General features: G+C 39.6%; 1 protein-coding gene across 1 annotated transcript in view; it reads left to right on the top strand.

The window, feature by feature from the left end:
• Positions 1–7,082: 7,082 nt before the first annotated feature.
• LOC131194513 (uncharacterized protein K02A2.6-like) overlaps positions 7,083–23,288 on the top strand; it is a 151,970-nt gene continuing 135,764 nt past the window's right edge. The window contains exons 1-2 of the mRNA XM_058175630.1: positions 7,083–8,630; positions 8,696–10,733. Coding sequence (XP_058031613.1) covers positions 7,335–8,630; positions 8,696–10,733 — 3,334 coding nt within the window. The 5' untranslated portion in view covers positions 7,083–7,334. The remainder of the gene's footprint in view (positions 8,631–8,695; positions 10,734–23,288) is intronic.

The raw sequence follows: 23,288 nt of genomic DNA, 5'->3' as shown, positions 1-23,288 counted from the left end.
CAATAGAAAGAAGATGGGGCTTTTGAATACAGACAACACACCAGTTATCACAGTTGTCAAAAACCAAAGCATACAATTTATTGATATCACTGTACCAGGAGACACCAGAGTCGAAGAAAAAGAACTAGAAAAAAACCATGAAATATCACAACCTGGCCATCAAAACTATGTAATTATGGATGAAACATGTGACAGTGATAGAATAGAATAGAATTTTTATTGGCCAAGTGTGATTGGACACACAAGGAATTTGTCTTGGTGCATATGCTCTCAGTGTACATAAAAGAAAAGATACGTTCATCAAGGTACAACATTTACAACACAATTGATGATCAATATATCAATATAAAAAGGATTGCCAGCAACAAGTTATAGTCATACAGTCATAAGTGGAAAGAGATTGGCGATGGGAACTATGAAACGATTAATAGTAGTGCAGATTCAGTAAATAGTCTGACAGTGTTGAGGGAATTATTTGTTTAGCAGAGTGATGGCCTTCGGGAAAAAACTGTTCTTGTGTCTAGTTGTTCTGGTGTGCAGTGCTCTATAGCGTCGTTTTGAGGGTAGGAGTTGAAACAGTTTATGTCCAGGATGCGAGGGTATGATACCCATTGTTATCGGGGCCCTTGGCACCATGTCCAAAAATTTTACAAAGTACATCAAGAAATTGCAGCTTCCTGCAATAACACCAGCGGAACTGCAAAAGACTGTGCTACTCAGAACAACATACATTTTAAGAAGATACTTGGTCGATACCTAGGATGCTGGCAACAACCTGTATCAACCATCAGAGCCAGTCAATGATATTTGTGATACATTTTTAAATGTTCAGTTGACTGAGTTTCATGTTTAATGAATAAAAGTTTATAATAATAATAATAAGTGGAAGGCACCTGTCTGGGATTTCAGGATTCAGACAGATAGGCACCTGCCACATAACACCCTGGACTTAACACTTGTCGATAAGAAAGACAAAAAAGTCTGGATAGTGGATGTGGCAGTGCCTGGAAACAGCAGAATAGAAGATAACGAAATACAAAGACCTACAAATAGAAATAGAATGACTATGACAAAGGCAAGCAAGGGTAGTGCCAATAGTAAAAGGCACATTGAGAGCAATCCCAAAACAACTGGAGCAACATTTGAACAACATAGGCATTGACAAATTTGCCATTACTCAATTGTGGAAGGCGCCTTTACTTGGAACAGCTTCCATCCTGCAATGATATCTATAACAACGTCAAACTTCTAGATTTGCCTATCCCAGGTCCTTGGTAAGGACTTGATAGGTAGATTAAAATTCCAAACCCCAGTCTGAACCTCTGGCTGGTTATGCGATGATCAATAATAATGATAAAAATGTTTCAGAAAACTCCACAAAATAGACCACTTGACTATTTGTAGCTTTGTTTTTAGAGGGATGAGTTGTTGCCTTCCAATGACATATCTGTGGTCTCATGTTAAACTCTCTGTCATAAGCATTTTGGTCACTTGCAAGACTCAGTTTAATGATTACTCTAGGATTACTCCAGGAAAAAGCTTCCTTTCCTGGACTTAAGCATAATCATGGGGCATTTGATTTGGCATTTGCCCTATCCTGAAAAGCCAGCAATTGATTTCAATAATGGCGAGTCTTGTTTTTTTTTTTACCATTGCACAAAAATAAGTAAATAAGCTGAACTTAAGAAACCAACAACTATGATAACTAGATTATTTTACATGCAGATAGTTCTCACTTATTAATTGCAAAGTGAAATATCACAGGACTGTGACCAACATATAATGTCAGATCTGGCTGCGGTTCTTAAGCAAATCCCCATGTTCATTAAACACAATGTCATGTGACCGTGACTTACATCTTCCTGCTGGCTTCCCCATTACCTTTGTTTATTGGTAATCACCTGTGAAGGTCACAAATGGCAATCGCATGACTGCAGGATGCTGCAACCATTGTAAATCCACACTGGTTGCCAAGCACCCAAATTGCTTGGCAAGGTTTATTTATTTGGAAGTAGGCAGTGGCAGCTCAGTGTGTGTGTGCGTGTGTGTGTGTGTGTGTGTGTGTCTAAGTGTGTGTAGACACATCTTAAGTCTTCTTAACATGAAAAAAATATAGTCATTATAGGTAGTATGAAACAAAACCTTTAGCTCTCTAACAACAACCAGTGACATTTATTGCACATCTCCTGGGAATTCTAATGACCATAATGTTAAATCAAATCTACTATTAATACACTTCACAGTGAAGAGTGAGTGAGCATTATCATTTATAACTACAATGTGAAAGGCCCATAATTCATAAAGGCCATGATCCCAACTGTGTTATTAAAGGGTGTGTGTTTTTTTCCTGACCAAGTAAAAATATCATTCTCTTTCAGCAATGATGTGAATGTGTCTTCTTAAAGCAGCACTCTCAGAAACGAAATAACATTTTACAAAGTTAATAAGCCCATCGTGAATTAGATTCAGGCTGCAGTTCCTCACGGGCCAAAGGGGATCTATGAGAAGAGCTTTGCACCAAGCAATAAGAATAAGAACCTGCCTGAATACCAAGTCAATAGCATCTCATCTTCTGGTTGCATCTCTACAGTCCTTCCACATCCTTGACAGATGTTTTCACCATGTGAAATTATTTTAACGGAAGTCGCCATGAAGTACTTGTTAGCAAGCAACCCTTCTGCTACAGAACTGAGTTCCTTAACTTAATCATCTATCTGGGAAGAAGTGAAAAATCTCCCGAGGTTGCTCAACAACTCCCAGACATCTTAGCCAGCATGGTAAATGATGAAAGATGGTAGAATTTGTTATTTGCCAGTACTTGGAGTGCCAGATGTTCCTTGTCCTTTTCTCTTTCATGCACAGATTCAATATGGAGATTAGGGGGTGATTGTTTCCCTCAGTTCCATTGACCCATGAACCAACTGGTTTTCAGACAGAACAGTAATAAAATCCCTCTCATATATATTTTTTGCTTTGTTTTAATAAAAATGATATGTAGAAATAGCAGTGATAGAAATAATCAGTATGCTGTCTTCATTCCCTTCTCCCTCAGCATTAGAGAGCTGGAGAAGAGCTTATGCTGAAGAGAATAAAGCTGAATGTGACATAAAAAGAAGTGAATTTAAAGATAGGTTTGTCAGAGCTAGACAAAAGAGTGAGGAGAAAGAGGAAGGTAATTAGAAACTGTGCTTTAAGTTGCAGTCTTATACCTACTTACCAGAATAAATCCTATTTAATAGATTGAGGCTTATAACTGTGTACTTAGATGATACCGAGCTGGATACAACTGCTAATGACTGCTTGGACAAATGCTTCCCATCTTGGCCTCCAATCTTTAGTAATAACTTTGATGCCAATTACTTTATTATTTCTTTGACCATTTTGCTTACTTGTTGCCTTCTCCTTTTCTATCCCCTTTCTGAATAATACTGCAAAGCCACAACTATATACACAAGCTTTCCTGAAAGTAAACCTCGTTAAATTCTAATGTTAAATACTACTATGAAGGTGTCTGTTTTTAGGAGAACTATGTTATCTACAAGAGCTGTGGTGGCACAGTGGTTAGAATGCAGTATTGTGGGCTAACTCTGCCAACTGCCAGCTGCTTGATTCTCACCAGCTCAAGGCTGACATGGCTTTCCATCCTTCTGAGGTTGATAAAATGAGGATCCGGAATGTTGGGAACAATATGCTGACTCTGTAAACCGTTTAAAGACAGCTGTGAAGCAGTATATAAGTCTAAGTGCTATTGCTATAATAACTATTGCTATTGCTACAGGCTATTGGGGGCTGGATCTGGGTCATTACCAAGGGTTTATACTCTACAAGGTGGAAGGCTGGGGCTTGCTGCATAAACGAGCCACTCCTGGAGTCCTTGCAGTCCCCCCTCCCCCCCATGAGTTGTGGCATGTTAAAAGATATGATAACATTGTGATTTATGGGCTCATAACTTCAGGAGCCAAGAACATTTATCCATTTTTGGTGCTATGAGCTCTTTGAATATAATCTTATTTAGAAAGTTTTACTTTTTAATCAGAAAATATTGAATGCTCCCAGTACAATCAAGTAAACTCATTTCAAATGTTTTACCCTGCATTTCCCTTCAATAAAGAGTTCAAAATATCACCTCCACAACATGCTTTGAAAATGCAGAAATCAATCCAGACAAAATGAGATATTTAACCCATTACCGGAAGGAAATGCATGCAGTGTTTTGAAAAATGAAAGCCACACAGTGACCGAACCTATTAATATCTCAACGTTCTTTTGCAATGGAGATTCTGTCTTGGACATGAGTTCCTCTTCAGTATGAGCTCATTTCTTGTGTCATCCTCTCCTAGACGAGATCAAAATGGCCATGCTACTACACATCTGTATTTGTTTCTCACATGGCAAGATGATCCAGATAAATATTCTTCACCAGGATGATAAAGTTCATTCTGGGTAGTTGGATTTATATGGCTTCCAGATGATGCCTCCTGAATTGCAAACAAAGTATTTTTGTATTAGTGTTGATATTCTTTGCAATATGCTATTAAGGTCTTTGGAGGTATTTTTTTTTAACCTGGTGGTCTTCTCTTTTTGTTATTACCCTTCTTGCACCTGAATATGCCACTATGCTAATTGACATGAAAGAACGTATCTCAGGAGTTTGTGTTTATGACTGAACTGAAAGACACTCCTTCTGAAATCTTAGCCGTCTTTATGAAGAGCCCAGAATACCATATTGTTTTGATTTGTAACCTATTCCTCTACTTGTTACTTATAACTTCAAAAGTTTACCTTATCAGAAGGGTAAGAAACAGAGAACAGAAGTATGTATACACACACACACACACACACACACACACAATCAGCCAACTGGAATTATTTTCAAAATATCACAGATGTAATAGGTCTGTAATTCAATGTCTGCCATTACAGTGAGTTTAGACAAGTGAGTTTTGATTCCTCTACCTCATTTTCGCTTAATGTGGAAACTATATAAAGTGACAATTGAAGCAAATGGGAATGAATAGCTCGTAAAGTGTGCGGTAAAGGAAACTTGCAGCCTTATATCCTCTTTAGAGGGCAATGAATGTGATAGTGCTTTAAATGAGACCTCTGAGGATTAAGAGGACATCTGCAGTCATCTTTCACTTTCTTTTAGAAATTATGCAAAGTAAGTAAAGTAGATGACACTTTAATGCATGTTATTCTAATACACGCTGCAGAAGTTTAATCCATTTGGGGATTGTGCAATGAAATTAGTAATGCCTGTGATGGTGTTACATGATTGTCTTGCTTCTTGCACATGTACAAATAGATCCAAAAATGAAACATTGAAGTAGTTTTGATGAATCCTACACATATGTTATTTCTCATTTCTTTTCCCTCATCAGTTTTCAAAGTCTAGGCTTCTCTGTGACATAACAGTTTTTAAACCAGCCAAATGTGAGTGTTTCTTGTTCTCATTAAGGTTAAGGTTAAATTTAGTCAACTGAAATCAATCACTGAAATAAATAAAAATATTTACATTTTACTCGTTCACATTTAGTTCCATTAAATGTAAAAGAAAATCTATCAAAAGTATTGCATCCAGAGTTCTTTAAAGTAAAATCTGTGTGAAAGGACAATATCTACATTTACAGGTGACTGAAAACCCCTTGTGGACTTTTTGTGTGAAAATGAAAAAAAAATGAAGCTGTGATTTATGGTTTTGATGATTAGACAGGATAGATTATGGAAAGAAGAGTGTTTAATGTGATGAGAGGGGTGGGGGAGAGAGGGAGGGAGGGAGGAAAGAGGGAGGACTAAAATTGTACCTATAAATGCTTTCAATAATATTAGAAATATTCTTCTTTATAACTTTCGTATTTTTCTTTATATCCTTTTACTTTTTTCTAATTGCACTTTTAGCTTTTTGTTATTTTTATCTCTTTAATTTTTTTCTGTACTACTTTAGTTTATATTAGTAATTATTCTTGCTGTTGTAATGCATATGAATATAAACATACACAATACCTGTTTCTGCTTTAAATTTAGTGTAGAATATCTGCTGAACAGAACTGAGCTAATTTTCAAGTCAGAATCCACCTTGGGACCGTCAAAAGTTAATGGACAGTCAGTACAATCATTATGATTAGTTGAGATTTATGTCCTGCCTTTTTTCTTCAAGAAATCAAAGCATTTGCACTTCTTTTCCCTTATTGTGTTGTTGGGTTGTGAACTGGTAGTTTTATTTCAAATGGTCAATTCCTTTTTGTATGAAGTTTTCAGCCAACCACTATGATCAATTAATACAACATTTTCCAGTGCACCCAATTATCTCTGGTTTGGATTCCATATGGATGGAGGCTAATGTGGTGACTGGAATATTATCTGTCTCTGTTATATGGGATTCTTTTCAGACAGTTATTTTCAAAAGAGAGGGTGCTCTCTCCAATATTCTCAGCTACTTGCACTGATGAAGCTTCTTGGATAAGAAGTAAAATGTCTTCTACTTCCTCAAAGGGGAAAAAAAATATTTCAGTTGCCTTTTGAAAAATAAAAAAGCACCTTTGAGACAACCATGTCCTTTATGACTGAGAATCTCCATAGACATCTAGAGGAAACAGAATATCTGGGCTCAGACCTGTCTGGGTTCAGACCTGATTTGGGACTGAGATGGCATTGACCACTCTAATGGATGACTTTTATCATGACTTAGATATGTATAATGCAACAATGTGACAAAGTAGCAACAAAGGTGCATTGGAAGATCTGCAGGAAATACCATTTGCCAGCAAGCAAGAACTGAACCATTTTATGAACCATAAAATACTAATGAGAAGATGAAGAAGCTAAACTGCTCTGGGACTTTTAAATACACAGGTACCTGCCACATAATACCCCAGACTTAACAACTATGGACAAGAAAGACAAAAAGATAGCAGACAGGAAGGTACCTAGACATAGCAGAATAAAAAAAGAAAGAACTGGATGTAGAGTCCTCGGGCTTACGACGCCGGCTCGAGCCTTGCCTTCAGCAGACGGCTGCTGATTGGCTTAAGCTCGAGCCGGCTAAAAGAGCGGGAAAACCGAGGCGCGTCTTTTTAGAACCGCCTCCTGACAGCCTCCTATTTAAGAGCTGTCAGAGTTCTCTCAGCCAGTTCTCCGCGCGGCTGTTGAAGTAAGTGTTGTTACAGTTCAGCACCTGTTGTGCTGGTTAATAAAGTCTGTTGTTCTGTTGCTGTTGCCTCATCCTTGCCCACTCCTCGCATACATATTTAATACTGGCGACGAAGGTGGGATGTTAGAGGCTTGACAACAGTGAAGAACTCATTACACAGGCTAATTTAATCGCTCGATTAAGGATGGCTAACCAGCTTTCCTTCGGCCCGTTTGAGCCTGCGGCGGAAACTTGGGACATTTTTATTGAGCGCTTTGAGTGTTTTTTACAATCCAACGAATGCACGGAAATGTCTGACCTGCGAAAGAAGGGTTATTTCCTCAGCCTGTGTGGCCGAGAAATGTTCAAGACAGCTAAAGCACTAGCAGCGCCACAGATGTTACGCGATGTCTCATGGGGGGTAATACTGGACAAATTAAAAAATCATTATGCCCCTGCTCCGTCAAGAATTGCCCGGAGACATGCTTTTCGCCGGCGGTTTCAAAAAGATGGGGAATCTGTGTCAGACTATGTAGCGGCCCTCAGGTCAGAGGCATCACAATGCGACTTCCATGACCTGGACGATGCCCTGGCAGAACAGCTGGTCAACGGGGTGCGCGACTTGAAACTCCAACGGCGACTATTGGCGCGCAAAGAACTGTCATTAGCCGTTGCCATAGATGAAGCCCAGGTGTCCGAAATGTCTGAGAAATCAGCTAACGAATTACAGAGCTTCCACACCCCAAGGGGGACCCAGTCAGGGGAAGCCGCAGTTCATCAGGCAGAGTCGGACTGCACGGGGTCATCTGATGAGTGCGATAGCGTGAGTCGCCTCAGAACCGCGCCAAAAAAGAATCGGTCTCAAGCGGCTAGACCTTTCCCACTAAGGTGCGCGGGCTGTGGAGGAAGTCACGACAGGGCAACCTGTCGATTCAAATCCTCGAATTGCCTGCGATGTGGGAAGAGAGGCCACCTGGCGAAGGTCTGCCGGGCCGTTTTGCCAGCCGCTGACACCTGGACAGAGCCAGCAAGGAACAAAAAACCACAACGGAAAGCATTCAATCGTACCGACGAATGCTATGATATCAATCATGCCTCCACGACCAAGCCCAGCAATAAGATTTTCCTCACAGTAAATCTTGAAGGGGCTCCCTGCAAGATGGAAGTGGACACCGGGTCCTCTAAGTCCTTAATCTCCTGGACCACCCTGAAACGCCTGCTGCCTAAATTCTCAAAAAATCACCTCAGTCAATGCCCCGTTCGACTGAGGGACTATCAGGGTCACCCCATTCCTATTCTGGGGTGCAACCTGTTTAACGTCAGCCACGGCCGTTTCACCGGACGCCTACCCTTGATTATAGTGAAGGGAAGTTTGCCCAGCCTTCTTGGGCTGGATTGGTTTGAGGCATTCGGCCTCAATGTGCTAGGAACCCATTCGACATCGGCAGACCCTTTTGACGACGTCCTCCAAGAGTTTTCTGATGTCTTGATGGCCAACTGGGTGAATATAAGGGGACGCCCATCTCTTTTAATTTGGACCCTCAAATTGCCCCCATCCGTTTGAAGGCTAGAAGGGTGCCTTTTGCATTACGAGACAAGGTAGATCAGGAGATAGATAGGCTCATTTCTCAGGGAATACTCGAACAGGTTGATCATTCCCCTTGGGAAACCCCTATAGTTGTTCCTATCAAGCGGGACGGATCCATTCGGATCTGTGCCGATTATAAAGGAACCATTAACAAGGCTTTACAAGCAAACCCGTACCCAGTCCCCGTGGTGCAGCATCTCTTGCACTCACTGGGACAGGGTTCCATTTTCGCCAAACTAGACTTAGCGCAAGCATACCAGCAGTTGCCGGTCGACGAAGCAACGGCCAGAGCTCAAACCATAGTCACTCACAGGGGTGCCTTTAAGTGCAAACGCCTCCAATTCGGCGTTTGCATAGCCCCGGGGTTGTTCCAGAGCCTCATGGAACGGTTGCTCCATGGGCTCGAGGGGGTCGTCCCTTACTTTGACGACATCCTCGTCTCGGCCACCAACCAAATCGACCTGTGCATTAAGCTCCGCGCCATCCTGTCGAGAATCAGGAAGGCGGGGCTTAAGCTAAAACGTCAAAAATGCTTATTGGGGGTGCCTAAGGTGGAATTCCTGGGATTCCTTGTGGACTCCCAGGGCATACACCCCACACCATCGAAAATAGAGGCTATCAGGGACGCCCCAACCCCGGCCAATAGGGCCGAACTGCAGGCTTTCCTGGGGCTACTCAATTTTTATGCCATTTTCCTGCCCCATAAGGCATCCGTAGCGGAGCCATTACATAGGCTCCTGGATGCCAAAGCCCCATGGCGTTGGGACCGCAACGCGGAAGCAGCCTTCCGAGCTGTCAAATCCTTGCTCACATCTTCGGCTGTGTTGGTCCAGTACGACCCACTGCAGCCTCTCTCTCTGTCCTGTGATGCGTCTCCCTATGGGATCGGCGCCGTTCTGAGCCACGTCCTACCCAATGGCTCCGAGGCTCCAATTGCCTATTATTCCAGGACGTTATCAGCGCCCGAACGGAATTATAGCCAATTGGACAAGGAGGCATTGGCGGCTGTGGCTGGAATCAAGAGATTCCATGAATACGTCTATGGTCGTTTTTTCCTTTTGGTCACAGACCACAAGCCCCTTTTGGGCTTGTTGGCCGGCGACCGCCAGACTCCACCCATTCTTTCGCCCCGCATGTCCCGATGGACCGAGTTCTTGGCGGCATACAATTACCGGCTGGTATACCGTCCGGGCCGAGCAATAGGCCACGCAGACGCCCTAAGCCGCTGCCCGCTTCCCACAGCGGCGGTCGACCCAGCGCCCGGTTCCACGGTACTACTCATTGATGAGTGGCAGGGGCCGATATCGGCCTCTGACATAGCTAGAGACACTTCTGCAGACCCTATTCTTTCCCAGGTCCGAGACTGGGTGCTCAGGGGGTGGCCGGCCTCAGCCGTTTCCCCGGAGTTCCTACCATTCCAGCGCAGACAGCATGAGTTGTCTGCGCTGAAGGGATGCCTATTGTGGGGAAACCGGGTAGTGGCACCCGCGGCGCTTAGGGCGCCAATTTTAAACAGCCTTCACAATGCCCATCCAGGCATCGTGCGGATGAAGGCCCTGGCCCGCAGCTATGTGTGGTGGCCCAAATTGGACAGCGACATAGAGCTGTGGATAGGGAAATGCCAGCTCTGCCAGTCCTCTAGACCAGCTCCCGCGGCCGCCCCTGTTAGGGAGTGGGATACCCCCAGGTCGCCTTGGTCCCGAATCCATTTGGATTTCGCCGGACCATACCAGGGTCAAACTTTCTTAGTGTTAGTTGATGCCTACTCCCGCTGGGTGGAGTTGGCACAAATGAAATCCACAACAGCAGAGGCGACCATCAGGGTACTGGAGCGGATTTTTGCAACCCATGGACTGCCCGACATCGTAGTGTCGGACAATGGCCCCCAGTTTACATCGGCATCCTTTCAGTCTTTCCTTGCCAGGCACGGCATTCGCCATGCACCCACGGCGCCTTTCCATCCGGCCGCTAATGGCCGGGCAGAGAGGGCCGTGCGATCAGCCAAGGAAGCTCTGGGCCGTTTAGGACCTGCGGATTGGCACTCTAAAATCAGCCTGTATCTCCAGGCACAGCACGCTTCTCCCTGCCCGCTCACGAACCAGAGTCCCTCGGAGCTATTAATGGGGCGCCGGATCAGGACTAATCTGGATAGGCTCCATCCCTCCTACTGCCCAGAACGCTGCCCTGAGTTGGGGGGGGGCACAAGATCTTTCGCAGTGGGGGACCCGGTATTTGCACAAAACTTCGGGTCGTTTCCCAAGTGGGTGGCCGGCCGCATAGTAAGTTTAACCGGACCCTGTTCTTACAGGGTCCGATTGGAAGACGGACGAGAATGGCGGCGACATGTGAATCAAATCCGCAGACGGCTGTCCACGCTCCAGGACACTGACCAACAACTTCACAAACCATCAACACCCCAAGACGCAAAGCAACAACTACAAACCCAACGTCCTGCAGCTTACAGAAACTTCTTCCAGGCCTCCGACTCGTCAATTCCCGAGCCCGTCGCCTGCCAGGCCCCTTCTGTACCACGACCTGTTCTGGAGGGACTCCAACCCTCAAAACCCGGAGCGTTCTCGGCGGAGGACTTACCGGAGGCACCGGGATCCAGGGCGGCGTCTGGTCCTCCGTCAGCGACGAGGGCGGCTCCCCAGGCGAGGCCCGACAAGGCCTCCGCAACTCCTTCCCTGCCGGGCGCCGCCCCTGCCCTCAGAAGATCTGGGCGGAGCCGACGGCGGCCGGCGTATTTATCAGACTACGCATGTGCTAACTGGGGGGAAGGAGGTGTAGAGTCCTCGGGCTTACGACGCCGGCTCGAGCCTTGCCTTCAGCAGACGGCTGCTGATTGGCTTAAGCTCGAGCCGGCTAAAAGAGCGGGAAAACCGAGGCGCGTCTTTTTAGAACCGCCTCCTGACAGCCTCCTATTTAAGAGCTGTCAGAGTTCTCTCAGCCAGTTCTCCGCGCGGCTGTTGAAGTAAGTGTTGTTACAGTTCAGCACCTGTTGTGCTGGTTAATAAAGTCTGTTGTTCTGTTGCTGTTGCCTCATCCTTGCCCACTCCTCGCTTTACATATTTAATACTGGAGAAGATAACAAAATACAAAGACCTGCAAATAGAAGTAGACTGTGGCAAAAGAAAACAAAGGTAATACCAATAGAAATAAGTGTGTTGTGTACAATCCCAAAACAAATGGAGGATGATTTGAATACCATTGGTATTAACAAAACCACCATCAGTCAATTGCAAAAGACTGTTTGCTTTACTTACAGCTTACATCCTATGACAATATCTTTAACACATCCAGATCTACCTATCCCAGATCCTTGGGAAGGACTCAATAGGTGAGTAAAAATTTCAAATCCAGTCTGAACATCTGGCTGACTATTTGAGGAACCAAATAATAACAACAGCTAGATGATTAGATAGTTAGTTAGTTAGTTAGTTAGTTAGTTAGTTAGTTAGATAGATAGATAGATAGATAATGATGGACAAACAGATCAATGTTTGAAGGAAATATATCCAAACATCCCAAGTATTTAACATTTCCTTAAAATGTTGTTTTCTTTCTTTTATAATAGTCAAAAACTATTGATGACACATATTCAGCTCGCTCATTAAGAGTCTCTCTCTCTCTCTCTGTGTGTGTGTGTTATGTTTTCAAGGTTGTCCAACTTCAAAAAATCCTCTCTGGACAGTTTACAGTACTTTTAAAATTTACACATTTTAAAGAAATATGACTGACTGGATAAAAATATATAATAACTGTCCCCTATCTATGATATTTTTAAGGGTGTTTTCTCATTTCCTACCCAAACTAGAATAGATAAGCTTGTTATTAAATGTTTGCTAAATTTACATCCAATGGAATACTAAGAAAATAATGAAATAAACTAAACAACTAGGAGGAAGTCAAAAGGAAAGGAAAGAAAGAAAGAAAGAACTGGAGAAGATAACAAAATACAAAGACCTGCAAATAGAAGTAGACTGTGGCAAAAGAAAACAAAGGTAATACCAATAGAAATAAGTGTGTTGTGTACAATCCCAAAACAAATGGAGGATGATTTGAATACCATTGGTATTAACAAAACCACCATCAGTCAATTGCAAAAGACTGTTTGCTTTACTTACAGCTTACATCCTATGACAATATCTTTAACACATCCAGATCTACCTATCCCAGATCCTTGGGAAGGACTCAATAGGTGAGTAAAAATTTCAAATCCAGTCTGAACATCTGGCTGACTATTTGAGGAACCAAATAATAACAACAGCTAGATGATTAGATAGATAGATAGATAGATAGATAGATAGATAGATAGATAGATAGATAGATAGATAGATAGATAGATAGATATAGTTAGTTAGTTAGTTAGATAGATAGATAGATAGATAGATAGATAGATAGATAGATAGATAGATAGATAGATAGATAGATAGATAGATAGATAGATAGATAATGATGGACAAACAGATCAATGTTTGAAGGAAATATATCCAAACATCCCAAGTATTTAACATTTCCTTAAAATGTTGTTTTCTTTCTTTTATAATAGTCAAAAACTATTGATGACACATATTCAGCTCGCTCATTAAGAGTCTCTCTCTCTGTGTGTGTGTATATATATATATATATATATATATATATATATATATATATATATATATATATATATATATATATATATATACACACACACACACACACACACACACACATTCACACACTGAGACCAAAGAGAAAGGTGTGTCCTTGGAATAACATTTTATATTTCTTTCCACTGAAGTTGACAGCAAATACCTTGGGCCATTGAACTATCCTTTTTTGTTTGTTTGTTTGTTTGTTTGCTTTCCTAGTGATAAATAGTTCATTGCGTGGAGATGAATACTAGTACAAGAAAAGAGAGCTAGATTATATCTTTTTGTGGAGTTTATGTAAATGCTTATTCTGTTTATAGACTTATTTTTTCTCACCCCGTTCGCACATCTATAAGGGCTTATGTCCCTGTTTATCTTATTAAAATATCATTTGTGCCAAGTTGCGTTATTGTGTTTCCTTAGTGTTTGTTATATCAAAAAGGAAAGGAAAGAAAAGAAAATAAAATGCACATAATACAGACCAACTGTGCAAAGAAGCTCCCTGTGTGCCTCCAGCCACAGGATAGCAGAACAAAGGACCAGTGTTGTCATCTGTTCCAAACTGCTGGCTGCATTTGGGAGACTTCATGGGGAGGAGAACGGAAGGTCAAAAAAAAATTGTGGCAAAGACTGAACGCTTCATCCTGGAAACCTGTTATCACTGACACAGGCTACAAAAATATCCCATATGCAGACTGCTGAAGTTGTACAGAATAATAGATGATGAAAGAAAAAATGAGAAAGAGAGAGAGAAAGATTTGCCTTTTCCCCCTACCTTCATACCTTTCAGTTGTTCTGTGGCTCAGTAGTGGAGAGGGAGAGAGACAAAGAGAGAGAGGCAGAGAGAGACAGACTTGCATATATTTTGTCATACTATAGGTTAAATTTTCCAAGCTATAGGAAACTTGGAACTTTGGTATTGTATCTGACAATCTTTGGGCCACAATCTTGTGGCCCAATAGTCTTTTTTCAAACCACTTCAGTTCTACATATGTTCATTCATAAATCTCTTTCGTATCCATATTTTTCACAAAGCAAAGCACCCAGCCACATACATAGTGTAACAATCAGACTCAGTCTTTCAACCCAATAATACAATCCTATGCATGCCTTGTCAGAAAGAAAATCTGCTGCAGGCCAAAAAGAGGTCAGAAATACTGCCATTCTTCCTTGGAAGACATGTATCTGGAAAGCTCAAAAGAGTCATTTTCTCCCATAAACCTCAGGACAAACCTATGATCCTGCCTCACTGAGAGACAGTTCTCTGACTGACTTCCACAGAAGGTGGAGAAAACTCTCTCTGATTTGAAAAAGAAGATACCCTATCCAATCCAAAGTAGTGCTATGAATCAGATAGTAGTACACATCATCTTCATAAGTAGGTGTTCTGCAAGGCCTTCTCTGATGGCTTCCAGCTGAGTTTGAGCAGGGCTGTGATAATGCAGCTTTAAAAGTTTTTGTTTCTTAGTTGCTGGAACTGTGTCTTATTTTCAGTCCTCAACTGTACGGGCTTCTCAGATTGGCCACATGTTACTCTGTGGTATCCTTGGTGCTCTCTGAGCTTGGTTGTTTTCTTGCAGATGTTTCATTACCCATATTAGGTAACATCATCAATGCTAGCGAACGACCAGGTCCAGAGAGCACAAAGGACCCTTCATTTCAACCCTGAGCTACAAATGGTCTCCTTTATTGGTACTTGTTACTCTATCAAGTTTATTGCATTTCAACTTGGATTTCCTTTGGAGTTTGTTACTGCTAACCATTTCTGGCATAAATCCAAGCATGTAGCGGATCATACACGTTGTTTAAACTTTAATATATTTTTCCACTTATTTTAATTAAGACATTTCTATTGATATAATTTATGTCCAATCAAGTCAAAATACAAAAAAAAATATGTGCATTTTCCCAATAATGGTCCAATGATGTATGTAAATCAAACACTTTATTGAAATGTTTATTGTGAGACCGCTTCATTTATGCATATTGGTTATTTTATGATATTGAACTGCCTAATATATATATATATATAGACGTAGTTAATTGGAGAAGCAATCCAATTAACTATATAGGAACAATTAATACTTTCTTATGGTGTTGCAATTGATGTCTACAAAAGGAATAGGTTTACACATTTGTTACACAACTGGAAAGCAAGGGTGAGATCCAATCTAAGTCTGCCCCACTATTTACTGCTGTATTAGTGACATTTTAGGTATTGCTGCAATCAGTAGCACTTCAGTTAACTAATGACTGGAGAGTCTCATTGATTTCAGTGGAATTTATTTTCTAGCCAACTTAATCTGGATCCAACATGTGTATAATGTTTTATTGGATTCCATTATAACTTTTGTAATATAAAAAGAGGTGTTCTTTCTCAGAGAAGAAAACTAATATATTCATCTGATAAATATCAGAAGTCAGGACTTAAAAAAAATAGAGAAGTTTCTTTGACATGAATGGGCTAGTAACATTTGTTCTAATTTTAAAAAAATCATAGAGATGCATGTATGTATTTTTCTTATGAGATTAAGCACTGTTTGTCATTATTATTTAGAATATAAAACAGAGTTGGAAGGATCTTGGAGGTCTTCTAGTCCAACCCCCTGCTTAGAACCCCCATTTCAGACAAATGGTTATCCAATCTCTTCTTAAAAACTTCCATTGTTGGAGCATTTACAACTTCTGGATGTAAGTTGTTCCATTGATTAATGGTTTTAACTGTCAGAAAATTTCTCCTTAGTTCTAGGTTGCTTCTCTTCTTAATTAGTTTCTAACCCATTGATTCTTGTCCTGCCTTCAGGTGCTTTGGAGAGTAGCTTGACTCCCTCTTCTTTGTGGCAACCCCTGAGATATTGGAACACTGCTATCATGTCACCCCTAGTCCTTCTTTTCATTAAGGTAGACATACCCAATTCTAACAACCCTTCTTTATATGATTTAGTCTCCAGTCCCTAATCATCTTTGTTGATCTTCTCTGCACTCTTTCTAGAGTCTCAACATCTTTCTTACATCATGGTGACCAAAACTGGATGCAGTATTCCAAGTGTGGCCATACCAAGGCATTTAATATATGAAATGAGGTGAGTTGATTTTGCCTTCATTTAAGTTTTGGGATATTTAATTTCTTAGTATCAAATTCATCTGAAAATAAGACTATGTCAACCTAGTTGTCTTATACTAATTATCATCATAGAACTATTGTTATTTGATGTGTGTATGTATGTATCTCTGTGTGTATATGCATATCACATTTTTTTCTTAAAATAATAATCTGTATTCTTTATTTAGAAAATAAGGATAAGCATTTTAACTAGTGATTAGAACACTGTAGGGGTTGTAATGGAATCCATTTTTCATTCCACATCAGAGCATAATACAGTGTTTGTCCTTTTTATAAGGACCTCCCATTAAAAATCTTGAAAGCACCATGTGCAGAGATGCAGATGCTTCATTTTAACGTCTAAAGATGCTTCATTTTAACTTCCATGGTGTCTCATGCTGAGATGTTTTCCTTGTTTCTTATGTGCAGGTCATTCTACATTTTCCCACAGAATTCCCGCAGGGGACCTTTGACACGTTCATGAAGTTACAAAAACATTTGGATGAGGATAAACATTCCAAAACCTTACCGCGTAAAATAATAAGGAATGCATACTCTCACACAAAGAAAACATACACCAGAATGATTATCTTTACATCTTTTTCACTGTCCCTCTTGTAAACCATTTTTGGTAGTACCCTGATGTGTAGAAGTGGCAGCCTTGAATGGCATTTTCAAACATAAATGTGGCACTCATGTTGTCCAAAGATAATATAGGGGGATGCTGACACATGTTTTTTCAGTCTGATCTGGTGGCTTAGTAACAGGGCAATGAGAGGCCCAAATTCAATAGCCAGTTGTATCCTTGAATAATGGCAAAGGATATTTCTGGGAACATAATCAACCTTTCAGGACACACAAGAAAAATAAGTTGCCTGCACTTCCTTGTGTACTGGTAAAGAATGACATGGAATCTAGTATGAATGGAGTTACACTACTTTTTCTCTATTACACATATTTTTCACTAAGGGAACTGGCAGCTTGGTAGTGACTAAAGATATGTCAGCTAACATTCTTAGAACTTTATTATTATTATTTTTTAAAGGAAAGTGCTTCCTTGTTTGTCCTTCTGTGTGTAGTCCTTCCTCCTAAGTACAAGCTACTTAAACTCCTAGCAGCAAACATATATTTCCGTCCACAAATCAGAGACCTATTTCATAAAGTGAATGATGAATGAATGAGTGAGCGGCTTGAAAGAAATATGCTGAGGTGGTTTGATCATATTGAGAGATTGGATGAGGATTGATTTACTGATCAGACTATTTACTGAATCTGCACTACTATTAATCGTTTCATAGTTCCCATCACCAATCTCTTTCCACTTATGACTGTATGACTATAACTTGTTGCTGGCAATCCTTATGATTTATATTGATATATTGACCATCAATTGTGTTGTAAATGTTGTACCTTGATGAATGTATCTTTTCTTTTATGTACACTGAGAGCATATGCACCAAGACAAATTCCTTGTGTGTTCAATCACACTTGGCCAATAAAATTCTATTCTATTCTATTCTATTCTATTCTATTCTATTCTATTCTATTCTATTCTATTCTATTCTATTCTATTCTATTTGCAGAACAAATATACATGAAGGAGGAGTTAATGGGTCAAAAAGGAAACTAAAGACTATGAATATTGGGACTGGTTACAGTTTTTATGATTCAGAACATGGATGGAGTAGCAACTAGAATAGTTTGTAATAATAAAAGATATGTAAAGGAGTAGCGAATGTTGTCAATGTAAACTAGATGTAGTTAGATTTGTTTTTTCTCCCCTTATCTCCTGCTTTCAGTTTCTTTGACTTACTATGTTTCACTATAACATTGCTTGCCCTGAAAGTAATAGAGTTTGTATGTATGAGGCTTGCTTTGAAGCTGCACTGAATATTTCTCTTTGTTTTCATGGACCATTAATCCTCTGCGAAAATGGGGAAAATATTGAACAATTTGGGGGTATGGGTTGAATTTTAATCATTTAAATGGAGCAAATGGCTTATCATTCCAGACATGTTTATTTAGTTATTTCATTTTCTTAAAAAAGACTCCACAGTCATAACGTTCCTTTGTTCCTCTAAGATGCCACTGAGAAAGAAACTATATTGCCATGTAGCAATATTCTCAGAAGTGTTTCTTAAAAAGATATGAGATTCATCACTGTTTCTCTAAATACTGTATTCAATAAGTTTTTTGCAGTCCTTCATTCATGGAAATGACAATATCTGATCAAAATATATTGTATAAAAAGTAAATTTGAGGGTCACCGTTTGGTGATATGATCTTATCTCTCAACATGATCTTTCAAGAAGAGACTGGACAGCCACTTGTCTGGATTGTTATAGGATCCTTTGCTTGAGCAGGAGTGGGTTGGACTAGAAGACTTCCAAGATCCCTTCCAATGCTGTTATTCTGGTATTCATAATGCACACTTAAAATGTTGCTATGGCATGGAATAGATTTGTTGGCTTCTGCAGTAAACTGCAAAGGCACGCTCCTTTTCAATTATCTCACAATTGTTTGATATTAATTGAAAGAGAGCAAACTTCATACTTGATTTACTAACTACTTTCCTTGATGGCAATGACATTCCATTAATTCCCATTTACTATATATCCCAATCTAAATTTGAAATGGGAAGGCAAATTTAGGCAGCACTATACCAAAACAGTCTTTATATTATAAGCCTTCACAAATAATCATGTTATTCCTTTAATAGAGAATGCTCTTTTCTGTTTATCTGTCTGTCTCTCTCCACCATCCATCCATCCACCCACCCATCCATCCATCCATGGATGTCTTAAAGAGACATGAATATTTGATTAGATAACAAAACTGTGTGTCACAAATCTGCACACCAACATGAGCTCTATTGACATCCAGGAGTCTTCTGATGAAAGTAGTAGTACCAAGACTCAACTTCAAGAAGAGCCCTTTGAAAGGTTCCAGCATAAGGCTAGAGGCTATGCTTGGAATATTATTTTGAATGCTACCCAAGATTCTGAAAAATAAGTAAAACATATTCCTACTTTATGGTTTAATAAGCAGGAGAGCTGGAAGAAGCAGTTTTAGTTACATGTTCATTTCCTGCACCTGGCTAATATATAACCTTTAGCAAGGTGAGAAAAAAATATATACAGTAACACACCCAGTTAAAATTAAACCTTTCCCCCCACCATTCCTCCCTGTCAACCCCCTGCTCCAATTTCTTCCCATCACTTTGGGCATCAAGCACTAAATATAGTTGAAACATTGTACAGTCCTTTTTGGTGCACCAAAGTCACTCTGATAAATATATTTGCAGCTCATGAATGAGTGACCATGTGTCACACCGTCAGCTGAGAACCGAGAAAACCATTTTGGCACTTCCAAACGGAGCTTAACCCTAAGGGCAAGATTCAAACCATGGTATCATCTCACTAATATGTATAAATGCGTCACAGTGCAGTTCATTTTAAGACTTAGTGAAAGGACTTGGGGATTGAAGAATGTGCCTCGAGGAACATCGCTGGAATTGCCTGTGGTTAAGGCATGCCTAAAGCAAATAGACATGATAAAATGACAGCCATATCCCTGATGAAATAATACAAGGGGAAGAAAAAACCAAACTAGATACTTTAAACAAACACATTGATTAAAAAGTTGCATCTGCTTTGGAGTTTTAGTCATTTGTTACAAAAAAGAAAGAAAGAAAATAACCATAAAGCAAAGAATATTAAAATATAACATGTAGGGAGAAAAAAAAAGGATGGGATGGATTTGATGGCAAAGTAATCATAGTTAACCAACAGTCTTTTTGTACAATTGGACTCAGCTTAAGGGTAGGCCTGCTGACCCCAATCATATATCAACCTCATTCAATCTGTTTTCTGAAGATAGACCATTAGATAGAAAAATAGGGTATTTGACAGTCATAGTCTTCTTCCAGTGCTGTTTTGCAACTATTTAGATTCATTGGTTTTTATATTTCATCTATGAATCCTTTTACAAGAGTCATACTTCTGGAAGAAAAAATGGTGGACTGAAGATGACTCTGTGAAAAGCACACAGCTAAAGATGTGGCAAGCTGGCAAGTAGACAGCTGGCAAACAGATTGGCTTTCTAATAATTCCTGTTTGGACAAGGAGAAAACCTGAGATCACTCATAAATGCTCTGGAGAAATGCTCCACAGGAGGAAGCTGCAAGATAGCTGCCTCCAGTGCAGAGGTCTTCAACCTTGGCAACTTTAAGACTTGTGAACTTCAACTCCCAGAGTTCCTCAGCTAGCAAAGCTTAAGTCTTAAAGTTGCCAAGGTTGAAGACCCCTGCTCTAGTGGGTTTAAGTCTCTGGAATATGAGGACATGCCATCTTCAGCAAACTGTAGTTGTTGCTTTTATGGACACCGAGTTTGCATATTTTTCTTTTTATTATTTTAGAAAACTACTAGTTAATGGCTCTTTGACAGCACTTGATAAGTTTCCTTCTATCCATAGAAAGAAATTTAATTATGTGTGTATGTGTACATATACATATGCATATGCATAGACATAATAAATAGCGAATGCCTATTTAAAGGGTTGATTAAAATTTCGGTTTTGGAAAGTTACAAATGGATTAAGGGTCCAGACAAATTTGAATAAAATTTTGGAATAAACTAAGCATTATTAGTAACAAGAACAACACATTATCTCAATTTACAACTACATAATGAACCAGAACATTTTAACATTGGGCATATGGAAGGATATTTTGAACAATAGATGCAGGGTGTACATTTTAATAGTGTCAACAGAGAATCTGTCTCTATTTAAAGTATATAATATTTTAGAGAGGTACAAGATCTACCTGATATAATATTTTAGAGAGATACACAATCTACCTGATAAGATTGAGACTGAATTGAAAATGGATTTACATATGACAGGCAACAAGACTGACATATAATGTCAAATGTCAAAATATGTAATGACATACTTTGTATGTACACATAGAAAATAAACTAGTTAATGTCTTTATAATTAAAAGAAATATACCAAAAGAAACAATAAACCAAGAAAGTAACCTGGATAATTTTCCTATTGGATTTCCAAAAGTGGCTTGTTAGAGAGAACGGACAAAAAAGAAAAAGAAAAATCAAGTTCTACAACATAATTTGAATAGACTAAGAATTAAGATTGTTAGAAGTAAAAGGAAGGAATATAAAGTTGGTATATTTGACCAAGGCTAAAGCAGATACATTGTGCTCTCTGATAATGTTTTGATGATGCAATGATTGAAATGACAATGGTTTATAGAGTTGTTTATAAATAAGAAACGGGATATGGGAAGAAGAGATCAGTTGTTTTATTTTGAGAGGAGACTATAAGTTACTAAATCGTATATATTTGTTGTGATAATGGTGGGAAGTCACTTTTTAATATACTTTTTCTTATCCTTTTTCCTTTCTCTTCTGGGCTTCTATCTTTTTATTCCTTTTTTTCCATTTGTATTAGCTTTTATTGTTATAATTATAATTTTTAATAAAATTATTACAAAAAATGAAACTTACATGAGGCTCAATGATGCTGAATCTCAATATTCATAGAAGAGAGGTGAGGAATAGCTCTGGTAGACTTTTCTACCATGCCTTGTCCTATATTCTTTTTAAAATCATCTGCCCATTATTCCAGCTTTTTGTTTCACTGCCTGCCTGCTTAGCTACCCTTCATCTATACATCCTTCTGCAACATCCTTCCATCCAAATATCAAAAGAATGCTCACATCTCTTCTTATGAAGAAATTAGGTGTAATAAATCATATAATATATACAATAAATTCTGTCAACCAAATATGTAAAATCAAAGCTACAGCTATGTTGAAAAAAAGACACTTTCGTTATTTGCTCTTGACAATATTTATGCAACTGGGGCTGCACTCAAGGAATATTTAATGAAAGCATAAAAGAACTACACTTTTCTTCATTCTAGGTTCTACAGTAAAATCAGATGTAGCCACTCATAAAACAAGGGACTGAATATATTAAAGGTTTCTTTAAAGTAAGTTCAATTCACCATTACATCTCAAGTGCTGGAGGTGACAAGATCCGACTTAGCACTCCACATGAAATGCTGAAATAACATATTCAGCCTCTTGAAATCTCAACGTCAACTGCTTTGTTTCGCAACAAGTGACTTCAACACGGATATTGTACATTCCAAAGGCCACTCAAGAAACAGAGATCCAGTCAAAATGAATCTCAAAAGTAAAAGGATAGCTTCTTCTCACAGTACTGTTTCAGTGATGAATGAATCCCTTTTGAACTGAACTAACCCATCAAAGCTTTGCATGGTAACATATAGACTGAGAGTCCATGCACTCTTGTTCATCTTATGTTTTAGAAGCACATGAGTGCCATAAAAAAGCAACTTATCTGTGCTTCCATTAATCACTCCTGAAACTCTTTTCACAACTCAGAAGAACACACAAAGCCTCAAGTGCAAGATGTGCAAGAAGAAGACTATTTTTTCTTCATCCTGAAGTTACCTTTATGTGCCTTACTTTGAGATGTTTTACTTTGAGGTGACACAATCTGCCTTGGTGTTCAAGGGAAAAGAAGAATGGTAAGAATGGAATAAAAGCAGTTTGCTTTCTGGAGGCCATAGACCAGACAATATGTTCTTATGGCCATGTTTCTGAGGAAAAACAAAGGGGGGAGGGGAAAACCTCCCAAAATCACCCAGTCTGTTGCCCAAATTTAGGAGTATGGTTTTCCCCTAGGGGCAAAAATGTGGAGAGCATTTGTAGTTCATTTACTGTAAGTTTCTACCTTCTATGTGTGACAGAATGTATCTCATTGTAATGGTAAGTTCCACAT

This window comes from Ahaetulla prasina, chromosome 1 (assembly GCF_028640845.1).
Source record: "Ahaetulla prasina isolate Xishuangbanna chromosome 1, ASM2864084v1, whole genome shotgun sequence".
NCBI classification, from domain to species: Eukaryota; Metazoa; Chordata; class Lepidosauria; order Squamata; family Colubridae; genus Ahaetulla; species Ahaetulla prasina.
Note: the sequence above shows the minus strand (reverse complement) of the source record. Positions and strands in the feature narration are given on the sequence as shown.